This window comes from Myotis myotis, unplaced genomic scaffold (assembly GCF_014108235.1).
Source record: "Myotis myotis isolate mMyoMyo1 unplaced genomic scaffold, mMyoMyo1.p scaffold_m19_p_12, whole genome shotgun sequence".
Classification (NCBI taxonomy): Eukaryota; Metazoa; Chordata; class Mammalia; order Chiroptera; family Vespertilionidae; genus Myotis; species Myotis myotis.
Window position 1 is genome coordinate 58,512,277 of NW_023416316.1, and position 27,553 is coordinate 58,539,829.

At 39.3% G+C, this 27,553-nt stretch overlaps 1 protein-coding gene and 1 long non-coding RNA gene across 6 annotated transcripts in view; one reads left to right on the top strand and one right to left on the bottom strand.

The window, feature by feature from the left end:
• Positions 1–27,553, top strand: part of ADAMTSL1 (ADAMTS like 1) — a 900,799-nt gene that overhangs the window by 518,571 nt on the left and 354,675 nt on the right. For 4 of the 5 annotated variants that reach the window (XM_036331231.1, XM_036331234.1, XM_036331232.1 and 1 more), the window contains one exon: positions 19,541–19,668. In XM_036331231.1, the coding sequence (XP_036187124.1) occupies positions 19,541–19,668 (128 nt within the window). Of the gene's footprint in view, positions 1–19,540; positions 19,669–27,553 lie in introns of those variants that run through there. The other variant, XM_036331235.1, reaches the window with a different exon arrangement.
• The window catches only part of LOC118667570, a 33,459-nt gene that overhangs the window by 4,521 nt on the left and 1,385 nt on the right, over positions 1–27,553 (bottom strand). The window contains exon 2 of the long non-coding RNA XR_004971325.1: positions 20,575–20,633. This is a non-coding gene — a long non-coding RNA (uncharacterized LOC118667570). The remainder of the gene's footprint in view (positions 1–20,574; positions 20,634–27,553) is intronic.

Consider the following 27,553-nt stretch of genomic DNA (forward strand, 5'->3'; position numbering starts at 1 on the left):
CACAAAGAAGGATATGGGGGAGGGAAGCCGGCATCTATTGTCTGCAGGGTCCCCGGCTCTGGACTAGGCTCAGAATAACTTGGCCTTGAGGTGGGTCACTGCAGGTAACACAAAAGAAGGGACATGTAAAGTGAGTCAGGTCCGATGGAGGTTCACCCTGCAGACAGAGAGAGAAAGGGGATCTTCCAGGCAGAGGCACCTGCATGGGCAGAGGCACAGAGGAAGGAAGGAAGGAAGGAAGGAAGGAAGGAAGGAAGGAAGGAAGGAAGGAAGGAAGGAGGGAGGGAGGGAGGAGGGAGGGAGGGAGGGAGGGAGGGAGGGAGGGAGGGAGGGAAGGAAGGAAGGAAGGAAGGAAGGAAGGAAGGAAGGAAGGAAGGAAGGAAGGAAGGAAGGAAGGAAGGAAGGAGATGTGGGAACGCTGAGTAAATCCCAGTGGCTGGGGTGTGCACGCCATGCCCAGGGGCTTTGGGCCAAGCTTGTGTTTAGAAAGACTGCCACAAAGTTCTGTGCAGGAAAAATTCCTTGGTGTTATATCTCCCAGCCTCAGAGACTCTCCAAAGGCCAGCTGTGTGCTGGGCTCTTTAGGCCCCCCTGTAGGCACACAGCCTGCGCCTGGCACTGAGTACGTGCTCCAGTGTTTGCTGAATGAATGTGTGAAGGAGTGGATACTTTTCTTGAAGGCCTCCTCGTTCGAAATTGTGACATACAGTCAGAGATTTTGTTCTTTCCCCCACATCATGGCAGCATATGTATCAGTATCCTAAAGAGTTAAGAACTTTCTGTCTCTCTCTCAGGAAAGAGTGAATACAGGCCCAACCCTTCTACAGAGATTGCCACACAATGTGACCTAACTTTTACGTCACTCTCAGTCAACCTTTCAAAAAATAGGTGCTGTTTTCAGTAGGCACTGCTGTGCTTTTTGGGAAGCTTTGCCATCCCCATGGAACACAGAGCCCATACCCGGGGACATTTGGGGAGCTTGAGTGAATATTGTGATCAGAGAATGCAGTGTTTTCCTGTGGTGGTTTATCTGTCTGTTTTCTCACCACACAGCACCCTATTCAGCTCTTCAGATTCATGCCACGGTTATGACTCTTTGCATGGGAAGCCAGCAAGGAGTATCTTTGCCCCAATTCTCGCAGCGTGCCACATGATCTAATATGGCCTCCACATGTACGTTCCCTTTGAAAGCAGCTGAAACCCCAATAAAAAGTGCAGCCTTGAAGGTCTAAATTCGAGTGAGCTGCCCTGATGAAATATTAATTGTGGTCTTCAGAAAATAATCAAGCCATATCCAAAATTTATAAATTCATTATTTTATATTAAAAATACAGTGTGACCCCCAAAAGACCCCCCCAGGTTTATTAAAGATAGTGTGAGTTAAATGTCACATATCTATTTTTTAATATTTCCCTTTATGAATCCAAATGCTAAGGTCAGATTTTTAATCAGGCATTGGAATCCTGTGGGTCTCTGATTTCTTCATCTCCTAATTATATGAATAGTCTCCAATGTGCACGTAGCTCTTTACTCAGCATTAGTACAAAATTGATTATAGCTTGGCCTCACCTCATAAAGTACATTTGCTTTGGAACAGCATCAAACAGGTATTTGTGTTTGAAATCATATGGTCCTTCTGACTTTCATTCTAATTTTGGACACCTACCACTTTAACTCTCTTTCCTCCGTCCCCCAAGTTGACTGCACATGACATAAAAACCCCTTCGGACTTAGTGGAGGGCGGGGGAGGGGGATGTGATGTTCAGTCTTCTCCTCTGGGCCAAGTACTGAGCTATTTGCTGATGGACGTTACCTCAGATCAGCCTTACCACAACCCATTTCACAGATAAGAAATCTGAGCACCCAAACCTAAAGGGCGGTGTGAATTCCTCTACTTTTAGGGTATGTGTGTTCAATTTTCTTAGCAAACAAATCATATTAAAATATGCAGTACAGACTCTTTTCCATGTTGCTGGAACGATGTTATTTGGACTCTGTCAGCAGGAGCCTCCCCAACGTGCTGAGTGATTTCCACAGCTTCAGAACCAAGTTCATTAGAGTTCACTGCTTGTACCGTATTTCATCGATCCTAAGATACACAACTTTTTTTCTCTTATTTTAGAAGTTTGGATGCATGTTATAATTGATAGCAGGTCACAGTGGAATGGGTGGCTTTTGTTATTCTTCATGGCACATAAAATAATGTGACTTCATTCTATGGCATCTTGGATTCTGTGAAATACGGTGTCAGGGTCTTTCCCATATCTAACCAATGGGAGCAAAGGTGGCTTGAGATTCAGAGGCAGAAATATGATGTATGGACTTCTCTCCTTCCTCCTCCAGCCATTCACTATCCACTGATACAAATAGTTTCTGCCTTTGTTTGCCAATCTGCGACTTTTGGGAATTTGTACGTTGAGCTTCCTTACCTTACTTCTGGTCTGTCCCATATCAAGGTCGGGACCCCCGTTCTCCTTAGTGTTTGTGTGTGTGTGTGTGTGTGTGTGTGTGCATGTGTATACAGCTTTCTTATCTATAAGCAACATAGTGGTGGGCAAAAGTAGGCTTACAGATGCAAAACAGTTTACCCTTGTATTATTATTAATTTTTGATTCATCTTCCATACAGATTACTGTAAACATACTTTTGCCCGCCCCGTATATTGTAATGCAGTGGCCTCCTGTTTGGGGGCAGTATGAGAATCAGCTGAGAGCTTGTTACAATTATGAAGGCCCAGGCTCCTCCCACTTCGCAGGCTGGGCCCGTGGGCTTTATTGGCTCTCCAGGTGACTCTGATATTCGCCAGGTTGAGAGCGTTACTGGTGTGGTTGTTAAGAGCAGGAACTCGAGCCAGACTGCCTGGACTCAGATCCTGGCTCCACCAGTGTAAACTTTGTGTCTCAGTTTCCTTGTCTGCAAACCAGGGACCAATAATAGCATCTACCTCAAAGGATTATTGTGAAATTTAATAAAACGAGTCATGCAACATACTTAGCACAATAGCTCACACACGCAGCCAGTGCCCAATAAACATCAGCAGTTATTATTACTCCCCTCCTGCAGCCTGACTTTCCTCTATCTCATTCCCAGAAACCAGTCTGTTATCTTTTCCCAGATTCAAAGCAGCTGATAGCTTTGCCGGGTCCCTTTAGTCTCCCATACAACCCCAAACAAAGGGGCTGGGAAGGAAAACTGGGATTTCTTTTTAATCTGGGTGGGTGGGAAGGGTGGGATTCTGAACAGATAAAGGCTGGCTCAAAAAAGTCATCCGGTGCATTTACTCATAACCATCATCTAATTCAGGGTTCTAACTGTCCTCTGCATCAAAAACACCCTTATAACTCGGAACTAAAAGTGTCTGGGCAGCCATCAACCTCCCTCCCACAACAGAGGCCCACGCTGACGATTTTCCTTGAGTTCCCAGGTAATTTGAGCATGTAGCCACAGTTAATACCACTGATCTAATAGAATATTTAAAAGAGTCTATACACCTCTCACCTGGTAGGAATTTGTCTCATCTTTGAAGATGATTTATAGAACCCTTTCCACCTAAAATAAAAGAGCCCTTTCTTCTTATAACAGAAATACTACTATACCAGTTCTAATAACTCACAGTTGATGTGAATGCACTTTGTAAATTCCTCTTATCTGTTGGGGAAGTGGTTGTAAGGTGAATGTTTCTCTTATCCTTTTTACAGCAACACTGCATCCCCCAAACTTACTAGCCCCTTTTATCTAAAATGACCACAAACCTGCTGTGCTTCATAGAGATCTTATGAGGATCAAATGAATAGGTGCAAGTACTTTGAAAACTGTAAAACTCCAATCGTACCACGCCTTGCTCCAAAGCCTTCATTGGCTTCAGGTGTCATTCATCTCAGCTGGAACTCAAGGCCCTATCCCAGACAAGTTCAACCTTACCTGCCGCTGTCTTGACACACTGAGAGCATGCCTCACCAGAACTGGAAGCAGAGGGGATACCAGTTGTGTATCAAGCAGCTGAGACTAAGAAGAGTCCGATTTAGGGCACCAGATGGAACGGAAAAGAGGGAACAGGAAGCGTAGCCATTGCAGAAGTAAACTACAGTATCTCATACAGGCCTGGGTATGTGTGTGTAGATGGATGGGGTGGGGTCAGCTGGGAGGACGGAGAGGTTGGAGGGAGGGAAAATGTTTTCTAGAAATGTTTTTATATGTTAAAGAAAGGACTGCTGAAGGGTTGATGGCCCAACTATTGAGTTCGGTTTGGGACATGTTGAGTTGAAGGTACTAACAAGTCATTCCGGTGAGTGGACGTAGAAGCCTGGAGATTGGGGTTGAGGTGTTTTTGTACATCATCTACAAAGACAAGAGTTCAAGCGAGGAGGAGAGTAGGTAAGATCAACAGAACAGTAGAGAGGAACGGGGGCCCAAGGACAGGACGTGGAGGATTCCAGCATGTACCAGTCAGGATGAGTAAGAAAAGGCAGGGGCGGAACAGGCCAGGAGTCACTGCCAGAGAGGCCCGGGAAGCACATCCCACAGCAAGGTCTGAGGGAGGGTCATGGGATGTGGTGAATGACAGGGTCCTGATGAATTTCCGAGGAACCGTGTCATTCAAGGGCTAGGGCAGAAGCCAGATTGCAAAGCGTTGAGGAGTTTGGGGGCATTAAGGAAGTGTGGGTGCAGTGGACATGGATTAGCCTTTCAAGAGGTTTAGAAGTGAAAGGGAAGGAGGCAGGAGACAGTGTAACTTCACCACTGACAAAGTGGGAAGTGAAGGCAGGAAAGCACAAAGCGGGAGCTAGGAGATAAAAAGTGAGCTTGGTTTTAATAAAAAGAGGAGAAAGTGCTCTCTTCCTAGCAGCTCAAAGAATGCTGATAGCAGCCGTGTGTGGTGTGTGAAATTGATTTCTGAGGCCCAGCAGAGACAGAGAGGCAAATGGGGTAGTAAACCATGATTTAGCACCTTCACTCTCTCTGCTTATTACAAAACAGGCTTTAAAAAAGACCCCTGTGGTGTGCCTCAGGAATCTTGATATTGTCTGTGGCCAGGATTCACTTTAATAGATTCCTGAGGCATTTCAGTGATTATAACATTGCTTTAAACAGCATCAGTTCACTTTTCTCATTGCTACTAGTAAACTTGGTTAATGCGATGCACAGAAATATTATTCCTACTGTTAAATAATATTGAATGATTCTGAAAGAATTGTTGTGGAGTTGGTCTGGGACAGGGTCAGGCTAGTGAAAGAAAAAAGATTATTTCTTGCTAAAAACAAAAAGGTGACAGACTCAATAGGCTTGCACATTGAAAGCAAAAATTAAGTTTGATCAATTCTGAGAGAAACAGTATTTGCTTCTACTTTATCAAGCACTGAGGGTCAGAGAAAGGCTTACCAGAATCACAAGAAAGTCTTATATTTCATTTGCTAATGAACATTTAACAACTGGTTTTCAATAATGGCTCCTTGGCAGTGTCATTTAATTTACAAATGGATGGAAGATCATGTTACTTCTCATATGTACAATACTGAATGATATTTTTCAAATATGATTTTAAAATACTGACAGTATAGGAAATTTAGCAAACTCAAAAATATAAATACTTTTCATGAACTTGACTGGGAGATAGGAAGAGATGACTGGTACATATGTCTCTCTCTCATCACCAGTGTTATTTCCTATCCCAATACAAGTAGATCTGGGCTGTTTACAGCAATGATGAAAAATTATAATTGACCAAGAAAGATAAAATTTTATGAGAAAGCCAAAGTCTTTCTTGTAGTGTTTTTAAATAAGGAACTTATACTACACTCTATGCTGCACAATATTAAAGAAGAAATTGTAGGCTATTATATTTGTGAAATAAAATAATTTAACTAGAGAATTCTTACCTTGATTCCTATAGTTACAGCAAAAGCTATACTACCAAGGGAACTGGCCCTCAAATGTTACTGATAAAGGACTTAATAGTTTGAAAATATACCTGGAAATGTGAATATTTTTTAAAATAGCACCTATCATAATAATAAAAGGCTAACATGCAAATGGTCATCACACCATGATGCCATAACGACTGATCAACAGGGACCTGAGGCTGCGTGGCGCCAGCTGGGGCAGGGGACCTGAGGCCACGCCCACTGCCCAGCATTGGGATGGGGAACCTGAGGCTGTGCCCCCTGCCCAGTGGGGCTTGACAGGGGTGGGGCTGGCCGGGTCTGGGTCTCGCCCAATGGGGGTGGGGCTGGCCATGTCTGGTCTCCGCCATTTCGAGATGCACACGGGTGGGCAGGGACTTGACTCTGGGTCCCGCAGTGCACCCCAGACTCTGACAGGAGGGATATTTTCATATACATTGTACTAATTTTCTTTCATCTCTGACACTTCTATTATAGAGAAAGGGCAAATAGCAATATTAAAACATTTCCTCTAATTAATTCCCTTTTAATGTACACTAATTTGGTGCACTGGGCCACTAGTAAGTTTTATAAGAACCCTAATAGCAGAGTTTCTGTTTTGGTACAAAAGAAATTATGTCATGGCCCTGGTCAGGTAGTTCAGTTGGTGGGAGCATCATCCTGATCTTGGTGGAAGTGAGGTATCCCTTTCCCCACTGAGTGCTGGGGGTCAGGTCCTTATGATATCTCAAGAAGAATTTTCTGAGACATGAAAGGGAGTATGAGTGATTTTTATTTGCATGGAATTACATCTCTGCATTTCTAACGTTCCATTTCCCTTTATCCAGTCCTAGAAAATGTGCAGCTGGAGATTTACTAGAGCTAGAAGCAAGCCAGCATCCAAAGTCTCCCTTGCATGGTGGAGCTGGTCTGGTACAGCATCAGGCTAGTCCATTGTGCGGGTTCCACATGGCTGTGAGCCATGTGGGCAAATGCAGGAGCATGAGAGCTCCACTAGCCAGGAAGGAGCAAAGAGCACAAGAGAGGGAACACCTTTCTTTAGGACAGGGTGGGGAACATCCAGGCCACAGGTCTTATAAGGCTCATGAAATCATTTGGTCCAGCCCTGCTAAGGCACCAGGGGTGCATTAATTAAATGTTTGACCATGTATATAGGCTAATTTTTAAGTTGATAATTTTGTATGGCCCACAAATTATGTTATAAATATCCAAATGACCCTTGGCAGAAAAAGGGTTCCCCATCCCTGCTTTAGGAGCTTAAATATTCCAAATCTTCCATGCTTGCAATGGCCATACCTCTTCTGGCCAGTGACTGGTTCCCAGATGTGACTGACACACAAGTACCTTTCCTCTTTTACCCAGACTTTACTGGGCATGTGTCTATTCTCTCCCTGTCCAGTCCCTTACTCCAGCGATGTGCTGGGACAGGACTGTTGGCTTCCTGGGGAGTGTTAAACTGCCGCTCCCTGCCAAAGTTGCCAAAGGCATACCTATAATATTTTTCCTTCCCTGTAATAACTGGGTTAGATAGTTGGTTATCGGTCCCATACACCAAAAGGTTGTGGTTTCAGTTACCGGACAGACCACCTACCTATGTAAGGGAGGCAACTGATCGGTATTTCTCTCTCACATTGATGTCTCTCTCTCACTCTCCCATTCTCTCTCTCTAAAAATCAATAAAAACCTATCCTCAGATGAGGGTTTTAAAAAAAAGGAAATTATGTCATGAAAATTACTGATATACCTATTAGTATAAACATCATAAGAAGATAAAAACATTCTTCCTTAACATAGGATAGAAAAATAAGCTAATATAGAAATTGAAAACAATCATATAAAGTGAACTTTTATTTATCTCTTGATAAACTTTTGCTTACAAGTATTTGCCATTTTTCAAATATTTAAATAGTACACACTTATCAATAAAAAGTACAGAGTATAATTTAGCATTTTTTTTTTATTCAGAAGTCCCTAGGTAGGATTTGACAAAGCTCCTGGATGCTGGCAATTGTATTAGTAAAGAAAAAGAGTTCTGCCCTAGCTGGTTTTGTTCAGTGGATAGAGCGTCAGCCTGGGGACTGAAGAGGGGTCCCAGGTTCGATTCTGGTCAAGGGCACATGCCTGGATTGTGGGTTCAATCCCCAGTAGGGGGTGTGCAGGAGGCAGCCAATCAATAATTCTCTCTCATCATTGATGTTTCTATCTCTCTCTCCCTCTCCCTTCCTCTCTGAAATCAATGAAATTTTTTTTTTCAAAAAAGAAGAAAAAGAGTCCCAATAGAGATTCTTTGTTTCTGGAATTAATTTTTAATTAAACGATTCTTACAGCTGAAGCAATACGATCATCTCTACTTGAATTTCACTTAGCAATTGTACAGGTCAACCCTTTCATATTTTAGCACTTTTCTTTTTAAATTAATCGGTACAGCAACCCTGTGAGTTAAATCAAGCAAACGTTCATGTTTCATTTTGCAGGTTAGAAATTGATATGTTAATATGCTTTCATGAGATAGGGTAATTTAGAATCATAGACTTTTTATGACTAGGGATGTCTTTGGAAAAGATCAGGCCAAAATTCTTTCTTATAGAGGTGAGTGAACAGAGCTACAGGGAACTCAGTGGCCTAAAATCCCATGATGGCCGAGTCCGGATCCCCAGCCTGTGTCTCTGTTGAGAAGTTTTTGCCATTAATATTATGCATGTCCACTTAATGAAACATTTTAAAAGTAAAAGTGCTCACAAAAGAATAGGTTAAACACTAAACATTTGTTGAACAATGATCTCTGTATCAAGCCCACGTTAGCCATCAAGGGTGTAAGGGCTAACCATCGCATAGACCCTATCTTCCAGCTCGTGTCAATATTTTGCCTCTATTAATTTCTTTTAAACATCAGAGCACAATGATTTGATTTTTTAGATTTATTTTCACATGGGATCTAATGAAAATATATTCTCGCCAGTCTAGAACCCGTACTTTAAAACCTGTATCAGAACTTGTTTCTATCAAGTCATTTTTTCCTGATTACTTCTGCGCAACATCAAAGTTTTCTGTGGTCTGTGATTATCTGTTCTGTACTTATTTTTTCATCCATGGAAATATGATTTGATAATATTCATCACTTTTTTATTGGTAGCAGTCTATGCCTTTAAGTCAAGCTCCCTTACCCACGTATCTTCATTCCCTCCTAATCACAGCACACTCATCTCCACAAATCATGCTTTCCAAGTATTGCAGAAGAACTGACTATTGTTTACTCAGTGATGAGGGCTCTTTGGCAGATAGACATCTAGGACTTGGGTTAGGCTAGATTAAGGCAAGATGTGACAGGTTAATAATCATTTTTCAGCTTTAAACATTTCGGCAAATTTAAAGCTGGAATAAAAAGACGTGAATCAGCAGAAATCTGATCTTGTGATCTGATGGATCTGATTAATTTTTTCTCTTCCATTCCCTGCTTATCTGCAGCTTATATATCTAGATCTATATATCTATATCTATATATATGTATCTATATATATATCTTTATCAATATATATAGAGATATAGATATAGGTATATTTATTCCCTTTCTGTCTTTAGAGAATCTGAATGCATATGAACTCTTGAGAGTGAAAGCTGACAGCCGTTATGAATTAAACTACAACTTGCCCGAGCCTCCTGTCCTGTGTTAATTATTCATTCGGTGACTATGCACTGAGACTGATTACACACCCGGTGTTCTACAAGGCCCTGAGTACATCTTTGTCACGGCCCCCAAGAAACTCACAGTCCATGCCTCGGATAGATGTGTAAACAAGCAACTTCAGTACAGTGGCTGTCAAATTATAAAACAGCATGTATATAAAGTCCTAGTTCAAAGTACACAGGAGATGACTTTGCAGCTGCATCTTAAAGCAGGAGCAGGAGTACACAAGTCAAAGGCAGTAAAAAGATGTGAGGAAGATGGATAGGAAGGAAATCTAGGCAACAGCAGGGTCAGGAACAGAATATCGGAGGCCCCCACACAGGCTCTTTTGCTGAGCAGTACCCCGTCACTGGAGTGTAGAGGACACGAGTGGTCGGGAGCAGCAGAAATGAATCTAGAACGTTAATTTCAGGGCTGGTTAGGAAGGGTGTTTATGCCACACTAATAATTTGGACATCATCCTCTACTCCATAATTCTTAACCTTTTTTGGAGAATCTGACGAAAGTTATGACTCCTCTTTTCAGAAATATGATAACACACATACGCCCAAATGTTGCATACAGTTTCTGAGTCCTCACAGTCCATCTGGAATCCATTACTAGATGCTACCAGCTATAGGGAGTGGAACCATGGAGAGTCTGTTAGTGAGTGGACAGTTTAGCTCTGTATTCTAGAAAGATAACTGGCAGCAATGTGGAGAACAAACTGGTAGGAGGAGAGGCTGGAGGTCAAAAAATCAGTTGGAAAGTCTATTCTGCAAAATTCCAGGCATGAAATCCTAGAACCAGAATTAAGGCAGTGAAAATAAGGATGGAGAGGATGGGAATGGAAGAGAGCATTTCAAAATGGAGTTGATCAGACTTGGTGTCTGATTAAAGAGAGAGGATATTGAGCAGTCAAATATTTTATTTCTCTTCCCCATTAAATTATAAATCCTCTAATCAGCATTGCTGCACCAGGCTGGACTCAGGGGAGTAAGCAGAAGCAGAAACATAAGCACTGACGTATCAGACCTTAATATTCATGAGAAAGCAACAAACAGGTCCCTCTAAAAGCTGAGAAGGAGAGTGCTTTGGGGTAGTGAGCTCTGGAGTTGATAGGCAATCACTAGCAGGCACCGAGAATCCAAGAGGAAGCTGTTCAAAATGGTAAACCTGGATGGGAGACCATCATTTCAAAGCAGCAAGTCAACTTTCTGGTTGCCTTTTGTGCCTTTCTTACAAGGCTTTCTGCCCCAGAGCATTTAGCAGGGTATAGACGCTAAGGAAATCTGTTGATTATCAGCGTGAGTCTACACTAGACAAGCCTGGTGCTGCTTGGTTACTGGGACTCTTGAAGGTTTGCTTCACATTGATGATGGGAAAGTATTGGGACCAGAATAGGTCCTCAAAATGATTTCCTGCCTAACTTCAAAACCTGGAAAACGGTTTCAGTTTGTCAAGCTGTTGCTTACAGCTACAGCTACAGGTTAAAACTATGGGGAAATGTTATCTATGGAAGAGACAGAGATACGGTAATTGAGAGAACTATTGCTTTTTGACAAAATTGATATCCTAGTAAGAAAGAGGGGGGTGGTGATACAGATTAGAACTGGTGAAAAGAAGAAAGTCCCAGAACTTGAAACTACTTGCAAATTATAAATAACTAGATCTCTCTCCCTCCCCCTGGCCTCTCTCTCAATCTCTCTCTCTCTCTCTCTCTCTCTCTCTCTCTCTCTCTCTCTCTCTCTGCCTCCCCCACCCTACCAGACCCCAATGTATATTCCATGCCCTATATATGCTTTTGAGAAACAAATGACAAACAAACTTCAAAGCATTTCACCATCTATTATATGCAGGGTTGGGCAAAAGTAGGTTTATAGTTCATATGGAAAATAATACAATAATTAATAAATAATAATATAAGAATAAACTCCGTGGCATACTCACAACTATGCCCTACCCCTGTATTTGTCCAAATTTCTTCACTTTCTTTTAGATGACATGCAAAGGAGTTATTTCAATTAGACATGAATATTCATGAGAAAGCAGCTATAGGGAGCTCAAAAGTAGAAAGTATCATCCCTTTCCTCACAGTCTGCAATCTAATTAGGAAGATATTTGTTACATGCAACGATAATCCTGGAGAGCTACAAAGTCTTGTTATAAGTTTCATTTACTCTGTACTAAACCTTGCACATTAATAGTGCATGGGTGTGACATCAAATGACTGCAGATTAGGCAAAATATTGAGATAGTAGGAGCTAACTTAGGATAAATGATTTTTAAAATTATTGCAATTTCTACAGGATACAATTCTCCTATTGCACAATTTTCCTTTGTAAAAGAAATGGAATTACTGCTTTCAGCTTTCTAATTGAGCAGCCCCTAGGTATACGAGTTTGGCTGTTATTGTTATTATCAAGCAAATGATTATACTAGAAAAGGAAAACCAGGCTGACAGGCTATTTAATGGCTATTTAATGACAGTATAAAATGGCTAAATCTTCTAAGATAAATAGATAGATAGATAGATAGATAGATAGATAGTCTATAAGATGTACCCCCACAAGTATGTATATGTATACACATATATGTATATATGTGTGTATATATGTTTTCATCCAAACTTAGAGTTTGAAATTTCTATCAGAAAAAATGCATGGTAATATTTCTATTAATATCCTATTAGTATTACATCAAAGCAGAGTATGTATACTCTTGTTAAGAGTATGCTTTTAAAGTAATACAGACAGTGATATAATATTTTACCATGCCTTTCCCTGAGATAAGCTGACTCAAAATATTCCACAACCAGTTGCAAATTTAGTGAATACTAATCTTTGCTTACATTAGCAATTATTGATTTTAATTCAACTGGCTGTGAAATTGTATTCTGGTGGAGCTCTCCAAAATTGCCCAGACGTTTCTCAGCACTTTTCCAGATGAGCCATAATCCAGCCTTGCCCTTGGATAGAATGCAAAAAATCAATTTATCATCATTCTGAAATGAAAATCTTACTGAAGCATTTGACATTGATCAGAGTCAGGTTTTTGTTTTCTAAAATGTTATGAAGCTGTCTCAATTCCATCTCCAAGTTATTATTCCTAGGTTGGGAAAGAATTCTGAGGACAAAGTAGTTTTTTAAAAGAAAATTAGTAACATTGGTTGTTCTATAAAAAAAATCCATGCACTGATAAATACTATTTAAAATGCAAAGGAAGGTCAAAATTTCAAGCTAGACAGCACAGAAGGTTGTCAGATATGCATATAAAATATGTTTTCACCAGGTACTAGCTATGTGACAGGTGGTGGTGTGTGTGTACATATGTGTATGTGTGTGCATTTGCAACATGAGTAGAGAGAGAAAATAATTAACACTAACATGCCAGAAACTACAACATGTGCTTTATATACATTCTCTCGGTTAACCTTCATAATCATCATGGTAAGAGAAGTATCAATGTTCCCATTTTACAGATGAAGAAACTGACTCAAAGAGATTGGACGATGTGCCTAAGTCAAGTTCACTAGAATATGACTAGTCAAGTCTGTCTGACTCCCAAGTCTGTGCTCTTTCTCCTGCACCATGATGCAGGTGGTTCAACTTCTGTGAGCCGCAATTCTCTTATTTGTAAAGTCGGGGGGTGGGGGGGGGAGATTTCTAACTTGGCATGGCTCATTGTGAGTATTAAATGTGATCATTTGTGTAAATTATGGCATACTTCCTGGCACATAGATACTGAGTAAATCCCGGCATTTTTCCCTCATCACCAATCCTCCAGGCTTTGGTGCAACATAGGTGCCCTAACAGGAATGTGAAAGGGTTGTGTGTGTGTGTGTACACACACACACACAGTGAAAGGAAAAGGAAGACAGGTACCCAAAAGGCCTTCTGTGCCCAGATAGCTCTTACACCGTGTTACGGGATTGACTTTTCTCCTCAGTAGCAAGGGACAGCTTCAGGCAGTGGCCTCTGAAAGACCGTGCACTGTGTCACTGGCAGTTCATCATATTCCCCAGCAGTGCAGCTGTGATAAGAACCAGATGATCCGAATTTCCTCAGCAAAGCCAGCAGCACATATCTGGGAAGGCTCATGCCTCAGTATCCACACACTCTGCTCTTTAAGAAAGTACATCAAAAAGCTAATGGACTTTTACAAGAGCCCAGTTACTGCTTAACGTCTGTAAGCTCTCAGGAGCAGGGAATCACAATCCCTACCACGTACAGTTGGCGGCAGAACCAGTATTCCACGTTGTTATAGAAGCCAAGGATTAGATAAGATTTATAGAGACCTGATGTGTAGGGGAGCTAAAAATGGCATCTGCAAATTCATTTCCAAAGCTTGGTCCATGGACAGGATGTTTCTGGGTATAGATTTCTCCACTTTGCATGGGCACACCACAGGAAACACGGTTCCCTCATCACTGGAGGGCTCGCCCCTCGTTTTAATTTAGAGGTGTGTGACATCCATTTTCTACCGTCACATACACAGCTCCAGATGGCTTATGCTGAATGCTGTCTGTCTGGGAGGAGAGAAAAGCCAGGGACTCAAGTGCCTTCTTGCTGATCTTGAAACAGTAAGAACCGTTCTTTGCCTCTTCCCGTAACGCATTTTGCTACCTTTGAGGATCTGTCGATGTCTGAAAAACACTTTGCTTATAATAGAACTTCATCTGTTGTATGATTTCAATTTTACAAAATCTATCATCCATTTCCTCAGCACCTACTTTCGTTTTCATTTAGTTCCATGTATCCTGACCTCTTGTTATAACATTTGGAAAATATATTTTCCAAGAGCTCTGTGTATGTGTGTGGGGGAGCAGATATAACTCTAGAGTCTTTTTATTGCTAATTTGTGCTTCATCCTACAACATCTTTCATAAGTCCTTGATAACCTGTCCAGGTCCCAGGGAAAGCGGTTTCTGGATAAAGTGGTTCAGGGGAGGTCATTGTAAGGTTAAGTGTCTGCTGGGCAGGGTGATGCAGAGAAGCTATTGCTTCATGTGATTACTCAGTGTTTAACTACTTGTAGCTGTCAGGCTTGAAGCTGATCACCTGAGACTTGGTTGCTACATTTGGCCCTGAAATCAACCACAAAACTATCAGCTGAAAACCACATTTAGATAAGCCAGTAATGGCGAGGAAATGACACCATTCTGAGGTTGATGGATTTAGAGAAGCTCTTTTAATTTTCTTCTGATATTCCTAGGAGGTATTTAGCGGTCTATGGCCACAATCTGTAGGCATACCTCGCAGATATTGCTGGTTCCACTCCAGGCCACCGCAATAAAGAGTGTATGGCAATAAAGCAAGTCGTAATCTTTTTGTGTGTGAAGGGTTTTGTCTTCCACTTGCAAAAATACGCCTGTGGCGTGCAATAAAGCAGAGCACCATAAAATGAGGCATGCCTATACATTGCATGCAATTGGCATTGACTGAGGCGTAGAGCCACTTAACTGACCAGGAGCTATGATGGATGGAACTGGGGAGTGGATTGATGAGTTTTTAACAAGTAGTTGATTTGAAAGTCGTCATCAGTACTAGTACATTCAAAGGTCATCATGTGGCACCAAAGATTTAGAAATAGCTAGACTTTTTTGAAATTGAATAACTGTGGTGTGTTAGAAAACCTTAGAATTTTAAGCTCAAAAGGAATCATCATTGCTTTTAGGCAACTCATGATCTATTGCTTATTTCCCTCTGCTTCAGTTTCTCTTGCTAGATGCAATTCAAAATTTTTACTTTTTAAAACTGCTACTGTGGAATGAAGAGGACAGCACAGTCCAAAATAAGAGAAATAAACACAGGTCCCACCTGAAGCAGGCACAGATATTGTGTCTGTGGAAGGCCCTCTTCAAAACTGTAATAAGCAAATTCTTTTAGGTCTTAAATGACCTGCAAGGCATTGCTGAAATGCCATTTTGGATTATAGATGTAAAAAGCTAGCACAGTGAAAGATGAAGAAAATCACTTGATATTTTCTAACATTGAACATGGATTCAGTTGAAATGAATCATTCGTTTCAGCTTAAGAAATAGGCCCATGACCAGCTTCCGGGATACCGTGCAATCTCTTTCCGAGAAATGTGTGCACTGGGTATGTCTAGTTGTGCTGAAACTTGTCTTGTGATGAGGGAAGATGTTTAGGCAGTGAGATCTCACCTTAGTACTCTTTAAACAAGGCACATGAAAAAGATCAAGCAACTTCCACACAGAGTATGAAACAATTTGCTTCTCTAGAAAACCAAAATCTAAATTCTACATTATTTCCTAAATATCTTATCCACAGAGCAGCCAAAGAGAAACCTCCCCAAGATTTGGCATTCTGGTGTTCTTATCTCACATGGGAATGGAGTTCACATGGGAATGTCTCATGTGGATTGTTTTATGTATTGGTTGTTTTTTGGGTTGTTTTTTTTGTTTTTGGTGGGTTTTTTTTTTGCAGTTGTAGTAATTGGACAGTATCACTCATCTTGGTCATTTTAATTATTTCATGAATCCTAGCATTTGTGATGTTGGTTTTTAATCTCAGTCATATTTAATTTTAATAAAATGAAGGAAACTGGATTATATAAGCTGTTTGTCACACAAATAGTTACTGATCAGGCAAGTACTCTCTCAACAGAGCCATCTTCCAATAACACAGAGCAAGCAACAGGAGAGTCAGGAGATGCAACACAAACTTTTTTAATATCTGAGGAATGATTTAATGGGTGTATGGAGAAGAGGCTTGGTATACTTCAATGGCCAAAAGCTTTCTTTGCCTCACTACTTAATTAAGCCTTGGAAACAGAGTACCCCACATTGCCATGATTAGAGACTGATTTTATTAATCCTAAACCTCAATAAATACTTCCTTTAGGAAAGGACAGGCTTTGCAATAACCAGTGTGTTTCTGCTACCCATTCTATGCCACCTCGAACTCCTGGCAGGCCAGATTTCCAGGCCAAACAACGTGGCAGGTCTCCGGGAGGCTCTGCTGTGGGAAAGTCAGGATTTTCAGAGATGATCCCTTAAGAGTACAGTGTCTCAACTGAACTCAGAAAAAAAGAAGAAAAACACGTGTACCTTCTCAGTATACCTTCTAGGTTTTTCCGAGCCCAAATATGTTTATAAATGATGTTAATAAGTAATGTTAAATAATAATAGCATCTATTGCTTATACAGTGTTTATTCTTTAGTCCCTATGAGCTTTTTAAAATATACGCATGTATTTGCTTTTTTATTTTGGTATAATACGCATAACATGAAATTTACCAGTTTGACCATTTGTGTATAGTTCAGTAGCATAAAGTACATTCACATTACTGTGCAAACATCAAGACCTCCTAGCTCCAGAATTATTTTCATCTTCTCAAACTGAAACTCTGGATCCATCTCCTTTCCTCCCTTTCTCCAGCCCCTAGCAAACACCCTTCTAGTTTCTGTCTCTATGAATTTGACTGCTCTAGGTACCTCTTATAAGTGAAATCATATCATATTTGTCCTTTTGTGTTGGGCTTATTTTCACTTAGCATAATGTCCACAAAACTTCAGTCACGTTATAGCATGTGGCAGAGTCTCCTTCCTTTTTAAGGCTGAATAACATTCCAGTATATGTTTATACCAAATTTATTTATTCATTCATATACCCATGGATATTTGGATTGCTTCCACTTTATGTGCTTTTCATATATTTTTTAAATGTGCCTTTATTATTGAGAGTATTGCAGATGTCCCCCATTTTTGCCCCATTATCCTCCCCCACCTGGCTCCTGCCCCACCTCAGGCCTTTAAGGCGCTATTGTCTGTGTCCATAGGTTATGCATATATGTATATAAGTACATATTAACTATTTTAGTCCTCATAATGTTTCAGTGATGTGGGTATCTTTATTATCCCCATCTTATGATTTAGAAATAACTGAATCATAAAGAGATCTCAGGATTCTCTGGAGCAGTATTCCACCCCAGGCTGAGCAGGCCCACACTCCCTGCTCTCAACCACTATCTACCCCACTGCCCTGGAAATGACTTAATAATCTAAATAAAGCACATGCCAATTAACCAACCCTTGATACAGAACCCTAAGGCCATGTTTCTGGCTGAATTTGTACCAGGTTTAAAACTTACAAGAAGTCATCAACTTGGCACCTGAGCCCCACAGCAACTGATTTAGTTTTCTGGGGAGGAGAGGATATTCTTTGCTTCTCCAGAGGCCCCTCCTGCTTGGATAACATAACCCTAAGTATGACTAGGTAGGGCATGAGAAAGTAATTTAAACATGCTAATAAGAGCTACCATTTATGAGCCTACTATGTGCTGGTGATGTTGTTGGCTTACATCATGTCAAGTTTTCAAGTGCTTTGTGAGCAGTTACTCTTCTGTCGCTCCCTGTCCCATGCTTTCCCAGTATTCCACACTGCCTATACTCTCTCTTCAGGGAGAAAACGGAACATGAAATTGCCATATTGCTTGACATGCACATTTTCTTAATGGTTTTGGTGTTTACAAATATGGTTTTGAAATTTTAATATTTATCCTACGTATGTCTCTGATTGACATGAGCAGATACCACCTTTAATGTTTAGATATCACATTTGGTTTATTCAGTAAAATGATTTGGCCACAATTTACATTAGCTATTTGTAGAACTGTTGCTATGGATTGAATTGAGTCCTGCCCCACCCCCTCATATGTTGAAGTCTCAATACAATAATATTTGGAGATGGGTTCTATGGGTGGTAATTAGGGTTAGCTGAGGTCATGAGGGTGGGGCCCTCATGATGGGATTAGTGCCCTTATCAGAGGAGACACTGGTGAGTTTGCTCACACTCTCTCCATGCTAACACAAAGTGGAGATCGTGTGAGAGCACAGTGAGAAGTCAGCCATCTACAACCCACAGAGAGAGCTCTCACCAGGGACTAACCATCTTGGCACCCACATCTTGGGCTTTTATCTCCCAAAACTGTGAGAAAATTATTTTCTGTTGTTTTTAAGCTACCCAGGCTAATATTTTGTTATTATAACCCAGAAGACTAACATAACTATGTAAATACATATATGACATATTCTCAATTTATAAAATCATGGTAATCACAGGTAATATTTATGATTGCTCTACTCTGGAACTAGTCCTAGGCTAAGTTCATTTAGCTAATCCTCCTGTAGGGTGTGTGTGTGTGTGTGTGTGTGTGTGTGTGCATGCATGGGAGGTAGTGTAGTTATAACATTATCACCATTTTATAGAAAGAGAAGTTGAAGTGTAAGGAGGTTCAAGGACACACAGTAAAAACCAGAATCCGTATCCAAACCAGACAGTTTTAACTCCAGAGCCTGTTCTATTAACTATGGCGCAGATTTTATCCTTGATTCTTCTGTGTATGAAACGTGAAGCACAACATGAGGCCTGTACATAACGACTTCCCTGACAGCAGATGCAGTTTTCATGAGGAACCTTGTCAGTAACAAGCGTGTCGCTCTATCTAAAGTCAGTCTCTGCTAAAGTCACTCCATGCAGATACTTTCATGAACAAATCTGAAAACTGAGAATAACATTGCTTCTTTAAAAAAACAACAACAACTGTCAGTTGCATAAACAGTTGTTCTGGAAAGCCGTGCTGGTATGCACATATCTAGTTTCTCAGAGCAGAAGCCTCCCTGAGAGCAGCTTCTCTCTTCACAAAGAGATGAAAAGTAGACTCATGAACTCTGGCCAAAATTGTGACTTTACTGCAATTTACCTCCCACTAACCCAGATTCTTCTTTTTGGCCCCCTTTTCCATTTACTCTATTAGTCATTACCTAGGGTCTCTAAGCTGAAATATTCTTCTCCCCTAACATATATACATTATTACGTTAGAAAGAAGCTGATGCATGCTTTCATCCCCAGAAAGCCCACCCTGTACAGACATACAGGCCACCAGTGTTTTAAGTCATGTGTTTCAAGGTTCGTTGGGGACATGAGACTGACCATCCTCTTGTTTCCCACAGAGCTCCAGGACAACACGCTCCGAGGAGGACAGGGACAGCCTGTGGGATGCCTGGGGCTCATGGAGCGAGTGTTCACGTACCTGCGGTGGGGGCGCCTCCTACTCATTAAGACGCTGTCTCAGCAGCAAGTAAGTCCTACACCAGTGATGGCGAACCTTTTGATCTCGGCGTGTCAGCATTTTGAAAAACCCTAACTTAACTCTGGTGCCATGTCACATACAGAAATTTTTTGATCTTTGCAACCATAGTAAAACAAAGACTTATATTTTTGATATTTATTTTATATATTTAAATGCCATTTAACAAAGAAAAATCAACCAAAAAATGAGTTCGCGTGTCACCTCTAACACGTGTGTCATAGGTTCGCCATCACTGTCCTATACCCACCCTGGGCCCAGAGGTAACAGGTTCGAAACCTACTCTTGTGGTTGGGGTTATGCAGAGCATTTTGTTGCAAACAAATCCAGACAAAGGAATGTACAAATAATTAAATTTGTCTATCTTCAGCTAAGTATTCTATGTACTCATACAATAAGCAATACACAATTTATCCCATTTACCAAGCAAATTTTGTTAATGTTTTTAGGTTAGAACTAGAAGGAGAACTTAATAGAAATGGATCTAGTACCTTTAGCTCTCTATTATGTTATACTTTTTGCTGTTTTAATCATAGTGACAGTAGTAGCAACAATATGAACATGAATAAAGTGTATGTTGGATTCCAATGTTACCAAATCCTTTGCAAATGAATGGTATATTTGTTTAGTTTTTTAGATATTGGAATGGCCAAAGGATTGGAATCCTTTGCAAATGAATGGTATATTGGTTTAGTTTTTTAGATGTTGGAATGACCTTTCCTAAGGTCATCCATATTAATGGATTTTGACTATAAGAAGATGTGGAAGAATATATAAGCAGCGGGAATCGGGGCATGCATAGTGAGAGTGATGATGAAGGTGGAAGTGAGAGTGGTTAATGGCTTCTCAACTGAAAAGAAAAGGCCTAAGGTGTTGCAATGGAAAGTCTTTACTTACAGTAATAATTCATAGCCACTTCTTGAGTTGTGTGGTCTGTGAGTAGATTTTTCTCCAAACTGTAAAATATAAAGTATGTACCCTGGTAATATTTTTCAAAGAAAGATTTTATTCCACAGTAAAAAGTGTTATATGTGGAAGCAAAAGGTTTGGCCAAAATTATTACATATTATAAAGCATGAAAAAGAATAAGGAAAAAACATACACCTCTGATTCTAGACTTTTCATAAACAGCAGAAAGTGGTGAGATGTTAGTTCAGGAAAACGTCAACTTATTCTAACAAGAGTGAAAATTTCTTGAAAATCGGGGTCTAGTCTTATTCCTTTTATATTCCTCAGACCTGCACAGGGTCTGACAGATGTCAGGAGCTCAACAGATGTTTCTTCACTGGATCCAATGATAACTACAGACCATTTTGGTTCTAGACACAGGTCCAGTGGAAATGATATGCCCTGGAAAAAATGGCCAAAGGGGATATCTTGAAGGAAACCAGAGCTATTCTGGCATTTAGCAGTTCTGATGTTTGGGTCTGCACGGAAGGTGGGTCTATTGGGTTGTAGCCAAGTTTGTTTATCTTCTTTAGAGGCCAGCTTCATATCAAACCAGATCCCCGAGCTGGTAAGAACAGACCTTTCATTTTTATGTCTCACCTGTTCTCTTAATCTGCACTACATGATGCTACGTGGCGATAGCACTCTGAGGCATAACTGATAATAAACATCCACCAGTAAGGCCAAAGTGTACAAATGTGGAATGTCCGTATTATGCAGCTTTATCAAATTAGCATGCTTGAGTGTTCTTTAGGGATGAGCCAAAACATGTGTCTCACAAAGCTAGTAAGAAATGCATGGGAACGCTCATGTTGGCTCAGTGAATGTGACCCTGTGAGAATATTTTATTGAATGAGAGGCTGAGAAGCCACTTAAGGAATAAATTAATATCACAAGTAAAACTCTGTCATTCTGCATTTTACCAAATATTGGTGTTATGTGAAGTTTAAAAATACCATTTTTGCCACATGGTAAATTAAGACTCCAATCGTTAAGATGTTATAATACAATAGAAGGTCTCAGTTGTCGTCTACCGATAATGAATTGCGAAAGTGGAATATGAATTCTAAAATTTATAAATTTATAGAATACATAGCTCTAATTGACTTTCAAATTACACCCAGTAAACACATACGGGGCTAGAAAGGAAGGTTTAAAATGGGAGTGGAATGTACCGCCTGTGTTCTAGGGACTTGATGAAGAGAGGAGCCTCCAAATAGATGGCATAGCCAAATCCAGTAAGAACATAACAAAATACTGAAAGAACGGTCTAAAAGACTGAATTGACATATGTGTCGTTTGTCCCAAGAGAACTAGAATAGTACAGCTGAGTGTAAACTGACCTCACAACACAACCCCTATTGAAGAATGGTGTCAAAACATGTGCTGGGGTACAAATAAATAATCCTGTCCTGATTTTTTTTAAATGCACATTGGCCAAGTAAGTCATCTGGCCAAGCCTAGAGTCAAAGTGAGAAAGCAAAATTATTACATGGAAAGCATGCCAGGTAGGGAGGGTGAAGGACTGGGATCATTTTTGCAATCTACCATGATGGTCTATGGCAAGCATGTCAAACTCAAAGGCTAACACCGGCCAAATAAACAAGGCATGCAGCCCACGGGCCTCGAGTTTGACATGCTTGGTCTATGGCTTTCATGTTTGTTTTATAATGGCTGATGAACTTAATGGCTTTTCTCTCATCTCTGCACCACAGATTTAGGCATTTGAAATCAGTTCAGTCACCTTATACTCTTGGGAAAGATCAGAGACTATGAATGTATGTGTCTCTAGAACCCCAGCAGGTAACTGGAATGTGTGTGTAGTAGTCTAATGGCAGGCATTCAACTTCAGCCCAAATAAATCCCACCCACCTGCTGAAATTAACCTGCCAACCCAGTTTCTTAGCCCCGGTCCTAGGCTCTCTTAGGGCACATTTAGTTGTAATATTTTTAACTCTACCACCTAAAAATTATTCTACTCCCAACATGATAGAATTGTAAAGAGAGCTACAATACCCAGTTTTATTCAACAGCTAACTGCTCAACTTCTAGAGTTCGTGATGTTTCCTGTGGATTGGGAGCTTGTAAGGAGGCTTGGTTAACCTTCTGATCTGATAACATCTCTGAGTGACTGTTTTGTGGATACAGGGATACAAAAATCAGTGGAGGCAAAACAGAGTAAAAATACAGACAAGCATTAAATATTAAATCCTTCACTCTCAACGGGCAGTGCTTTAATGCTGGGGGAAAGCTCTGACCCGGGAGATACTGAGCAGAAGTCTTCCCTTGGCGTCTCCCTCATCCTTTCCCGAGGCTCACAGAAAGTAAGCAGTGCTTGATATTCCCAATATCTGGTTTTGGAGCTTTGATAATTCTCTTTACATGCAACCCTGTTTTGAGCACTGAAGAAAGACACTGTATCAACTTTTTTCTACAACATTTACTGATTTCTATAAGATTATATTATGTTTTATTGAGCAACTCTACTAATGCAGCTGTTGCTAATCTTGTATAACCAAGTGGCACTATAATGTCTGCTTTTATTTTAATTAGAAAACAGACTATATCTACTTGTACTTTATGATGGCTCTTTTTTTTTTATTTCAAGTGAATTAAACAATGTACCCACAACCAGAAAGGCTGCTTCTTCTCTTTCCAGTTCTTCACCTTTCCCACTAAATCCTCTGAAATAACAGTTTTAGCAAATTCATTTTCCTTGTTGACCTACCTAGTGTGTGTTCTTTAGTGGAAACAATCCTTCTTCAACCTAAATTACTTAAGCATATTTTTAAAAATTTGATACCAAAGATCTGTCTCTGAGAGCTCTAGGTTTGTCTTCAACCAGTTAATTTAGTTTTGCCCGTAAGGAGTTCCAGATGCATAAGGCTCTTAGGAACAGTGTGTTTTAATGTGATATATACCACTGTAGTAGGTCTATGCCAAGACCAAGGTCAACAGGGGAAACTGCTCCTTATCTGAAATGGCAGTGGGTCAGATAGCTGATGCTCTTAAATGTGATGTCTCCGTTGCATTGGTGACTGAAGATTTAAAGGTCTTTTATGACCTTTTTTACTTTATAAAATGCCACGTTTAATATGCAGATTAGTTAGTACTGTGGCTTAATGAATTAATTAATATATTAAAAATATAAATATTTTGTTAAATCCCAATGGATTAAATGAAGGGCATGTCAACTTCATATCTATCCAAAGAGCAAAAAGGAGCCTATCTAGAAAATATGAAGCACTTTTTAGAAGTTAATACATTTTGAGTTGAATAAAAAGTTTTTGAGTTGAATAAAATTGTTAGATAAACAAAAGATAAAATCATCACACTATGGAGGTGCCTAAAAAAGTCAGGTTATGAAGTTATTCCAAAGGGATATGGCTGCCACAGTGGTCTCAGTGTAAACACAGAAAATTAAAATAAATAACCTCAAGGAGTCTTATCTCACAGGAATGAGGAAGATCATTCTAATCACCTCATTTCATAATAATTGAGCTAAGGGAGAGAGGGCTTAGTTTTTCTGATTTTTTTTAATTGCAAAGACTTTTTCTCCAATAAAAATATTGATAGTTAACACTAACATAAACTTTAGTTAGCAATTAATTTCTATATCACATAATAATAAATACCAAAAGAAAAAAATTAATGTTCAAATTTAGCTTCTTAAACAAATATTTTTTTTTACAGTTATCTCATCTCTGTCATAACATCTAATTAAGGCTTGTTTCAAGACGTTTCAGAACTTTCAGTTCAAGTGAGCCCCAAAGCAGGATTAATCTGTTTTTCTTCTTCTAGTATTGCATGTTATCAGCCTTGTTTTCCTTGGAAATGTTCGAGTTTTGTTTAAAGGAAAGATATACAAGTTCAGAGTGGGTCTGACTCTTCATGTCTTTTATACGAGGTGGTCTTTTCATTGTGTTAAAGGAGGTTTCACATTTTGGGATTTATGTTTGAGAGTTTGCGGTTGCCTTCCTTTTACTTTTTGGGTCAAAGCCTAGTCTAAATGTATTACCAAGACTTCTAATATTCCAGGCCATATATCTTAGAGGAATGTTTTGTTCCAAGATCTGATCTTCTTTCAAGGGGAGAATCCACTCAGGCCAATGACTGAATGTTTGGGACCAATTTATGGCTTGGTTTATCCCATAAACCTGTTTGTTGGAATAAAAGATGTTGGAAATGTGTTTGGTGTCCATAACCTTTACTGGCCATATTGGGATTCTGTAACTATTGGCTGTCTCTTTCTCTTTATTTAAAAAATCCTTATTTGGTTAGTTCAATTGCCTTTCTGAAGTTTTTATTCCTTTACAATTTTCTTTTTTTTTTCTTTCACTGCTGTATTGTGATATCTTTGAAATGTAAAACATATATTGAAGATATACAATTTGATGTTTTGACATATGTATACATTGGGAAAAGATGAACACAATCAAGCTAAATAATTTATCTATCACCTCTATATAGTTACCGTGTGTGTGAGTGTATATTGAAAAAAATTAGTTTAAAATCTGTTTTCTTAGCAAATTTCAAGTACACAATACAGCATTGTTAACTATTGTCACCATGCCATCCGTTAGATCTTCAAAACTCTTTCATCTTGCATAACTGAAACTTTGTATCCTTTGACCAATATCTTCTCATTTCCCTGGCAAACCACCATTCTACTCTCTGCTTCTGAGTTTCACGATTTTTTAGATTCCATGTATAAATGAGATTATGCAGTATTTGTCTTTTTTTGTGCCTGGCTTATTTCATTTAACATAATGCCCTTCAGGTTCCTCCATGTTATCACAAGTGACAGGATTTTCTCTTTTGTTAATACTACATAATATTCTATTGTGTTTCTCTCTCTCCCTCTCTTTACACACACCACACACACACACACACACACACACACACACACACACACACACCAAATATTCTTTATCCATTCATCTGTTGTCAAAGTACACTTAAGTTGTTTCCATGTGTTGGCTATTATGAATAATGCTGCAGTGAACGTGGGTGTAGATACCTCACTGAGATGGAAATTTCCTTTCCTTTGGATATATATTTCCAGAAATGAGGTTGCTGGGTCATATCATAGTTATATTTTTAGTTTTGGGGGAACCTCTGTACTGTTTTTCATAATGTCCTTAATCAATTTATAACTCCACCAACAATATACAAAGAGTTCCTTTTTCTTTACATTCTTAACACTTGTTACCTTTTGTCTTTTTTGTAATAGCCATTCTAACAGGTATGAGCTAGTTGCTCATTGTGGTTTTGATTTGCATTTTCTTGATGAACAGTGATGTTGTGCACCTTTGCATGTGCATATTGGCCATATGTATGTATTATTTGGGAAATATCTATTCAGGTCCTTAACCTATTTGTATTGGATTATTTGATTTTTTACTATTGAGTTGTAGGATTTTCCTTTATACTTTGAATACTAAATCCTTATCAGATGTATGGTTTGCAAATATTTTCTTCCATTACGTATGCTGCCTTTTTATGCTGTTGAATGTTTTCCTTTGCTGTGCAGAATATTTTGGTTTGATCTAGTTCTGCTTGTCTATTTTTGCTTTTCTTGCCTATGCTTTTAGTGAGTGTCATAACCAAAATAATCATTGCCAAGACCATTGTCAAGAAGCTTTTTCCCTGTTTTCTTCTAGTAGTTTCACAGTTTGAGGTCTTGCATTTAATCTCTTGTCCATTTTTTGTGTGTGTATTTAATGTGAGATAAGGGCCCAATTTCATTCTTATGCATGTGGATATTTAGTTTTCCTGACATCATTTATTGAAAAGGTTACCCTTTCATACACCCTTGTCAAACATTAGTTAATGAATTTATATTAGTTAACCTAAACATATTTCAGGACTCTCTATTCTGCTTCACTGATCTGTATGTCTGTTTTTATACAATAACATACTGTTTTGATACTATAACTTTGTAACTGAGTTTGAAATCAGGAAGTGTGATGCCTCCAGTTTTATTACTCTTTCTCAGGATCGGTTTGGCTATTTTGGATCTTTTGGAGTTCTATATGAATTTTATGATTGTTTTTTCTATTCCTGTAAACAATGCCATTGGGATTTTGAAAGGAAGTGCATTGAATCCATAGATCACGTAGGGAGTATTAACGCTTTAACAATATTAACTTCTACAACCCATGAATACAGTATCTATTTCTATTTATCTGTGTCTTCTTTAATTTCCTTCATCAGTGTTTTATAGTTTTCAGGGTAGAAGTCTTTCATCTCACTGGTTAAGCTTATTTCTAAGTATTTTCTTACGTAGTTGTAAATGGGACTGCTTTGTTAATTTCCTTTTCAGATAGTTTATTGTTAGTATATAGAAATGCCACCAATTTTTATATGTTAATTTTTATCCTGCAACTTTATTGAATTCACTTATTAGTTCTAACAGGTATTTTTGTTGTTGTTGAGTCATTATGGTTTTCTATAGATGATCATATCATCTGCAGAGATGATTTTGTTTCTTTCCTTTCCATTTTTATATCTTCTAGTTAGTTCTTTGTCTTATCTAATAGCTCTGACTAGAACTTCTGATACTATCCTAAACAGAAGTAGTGGTAGTGGGCCTCTTTGCTTATATTGGATATAAGAGGAAAAGCTTTCAGTTTTTCCCCATTGATTATAATGTTAGCTATGGACTTCTCACATCTGGCCTCTATTGTGTTGAGGTAAGTCCCTTTTATACTTATTTTGTTGAGAAGTTTTTGTTGTTTTTTCCCTCATAAATGGACATTAAATTGTGTCAACTGCTTTTTCTGCATCTAGGAGATGATCATGTGTTTTTTATCTTTCATTCTGTTAATGTGTCATTGATATTTGCATATGTTTTATTATCCTTGCCTCACAGAAATAAATTGTGTTTGGTCATGGTGCATACTTTTTTTAATGTGCTGTTGAATTC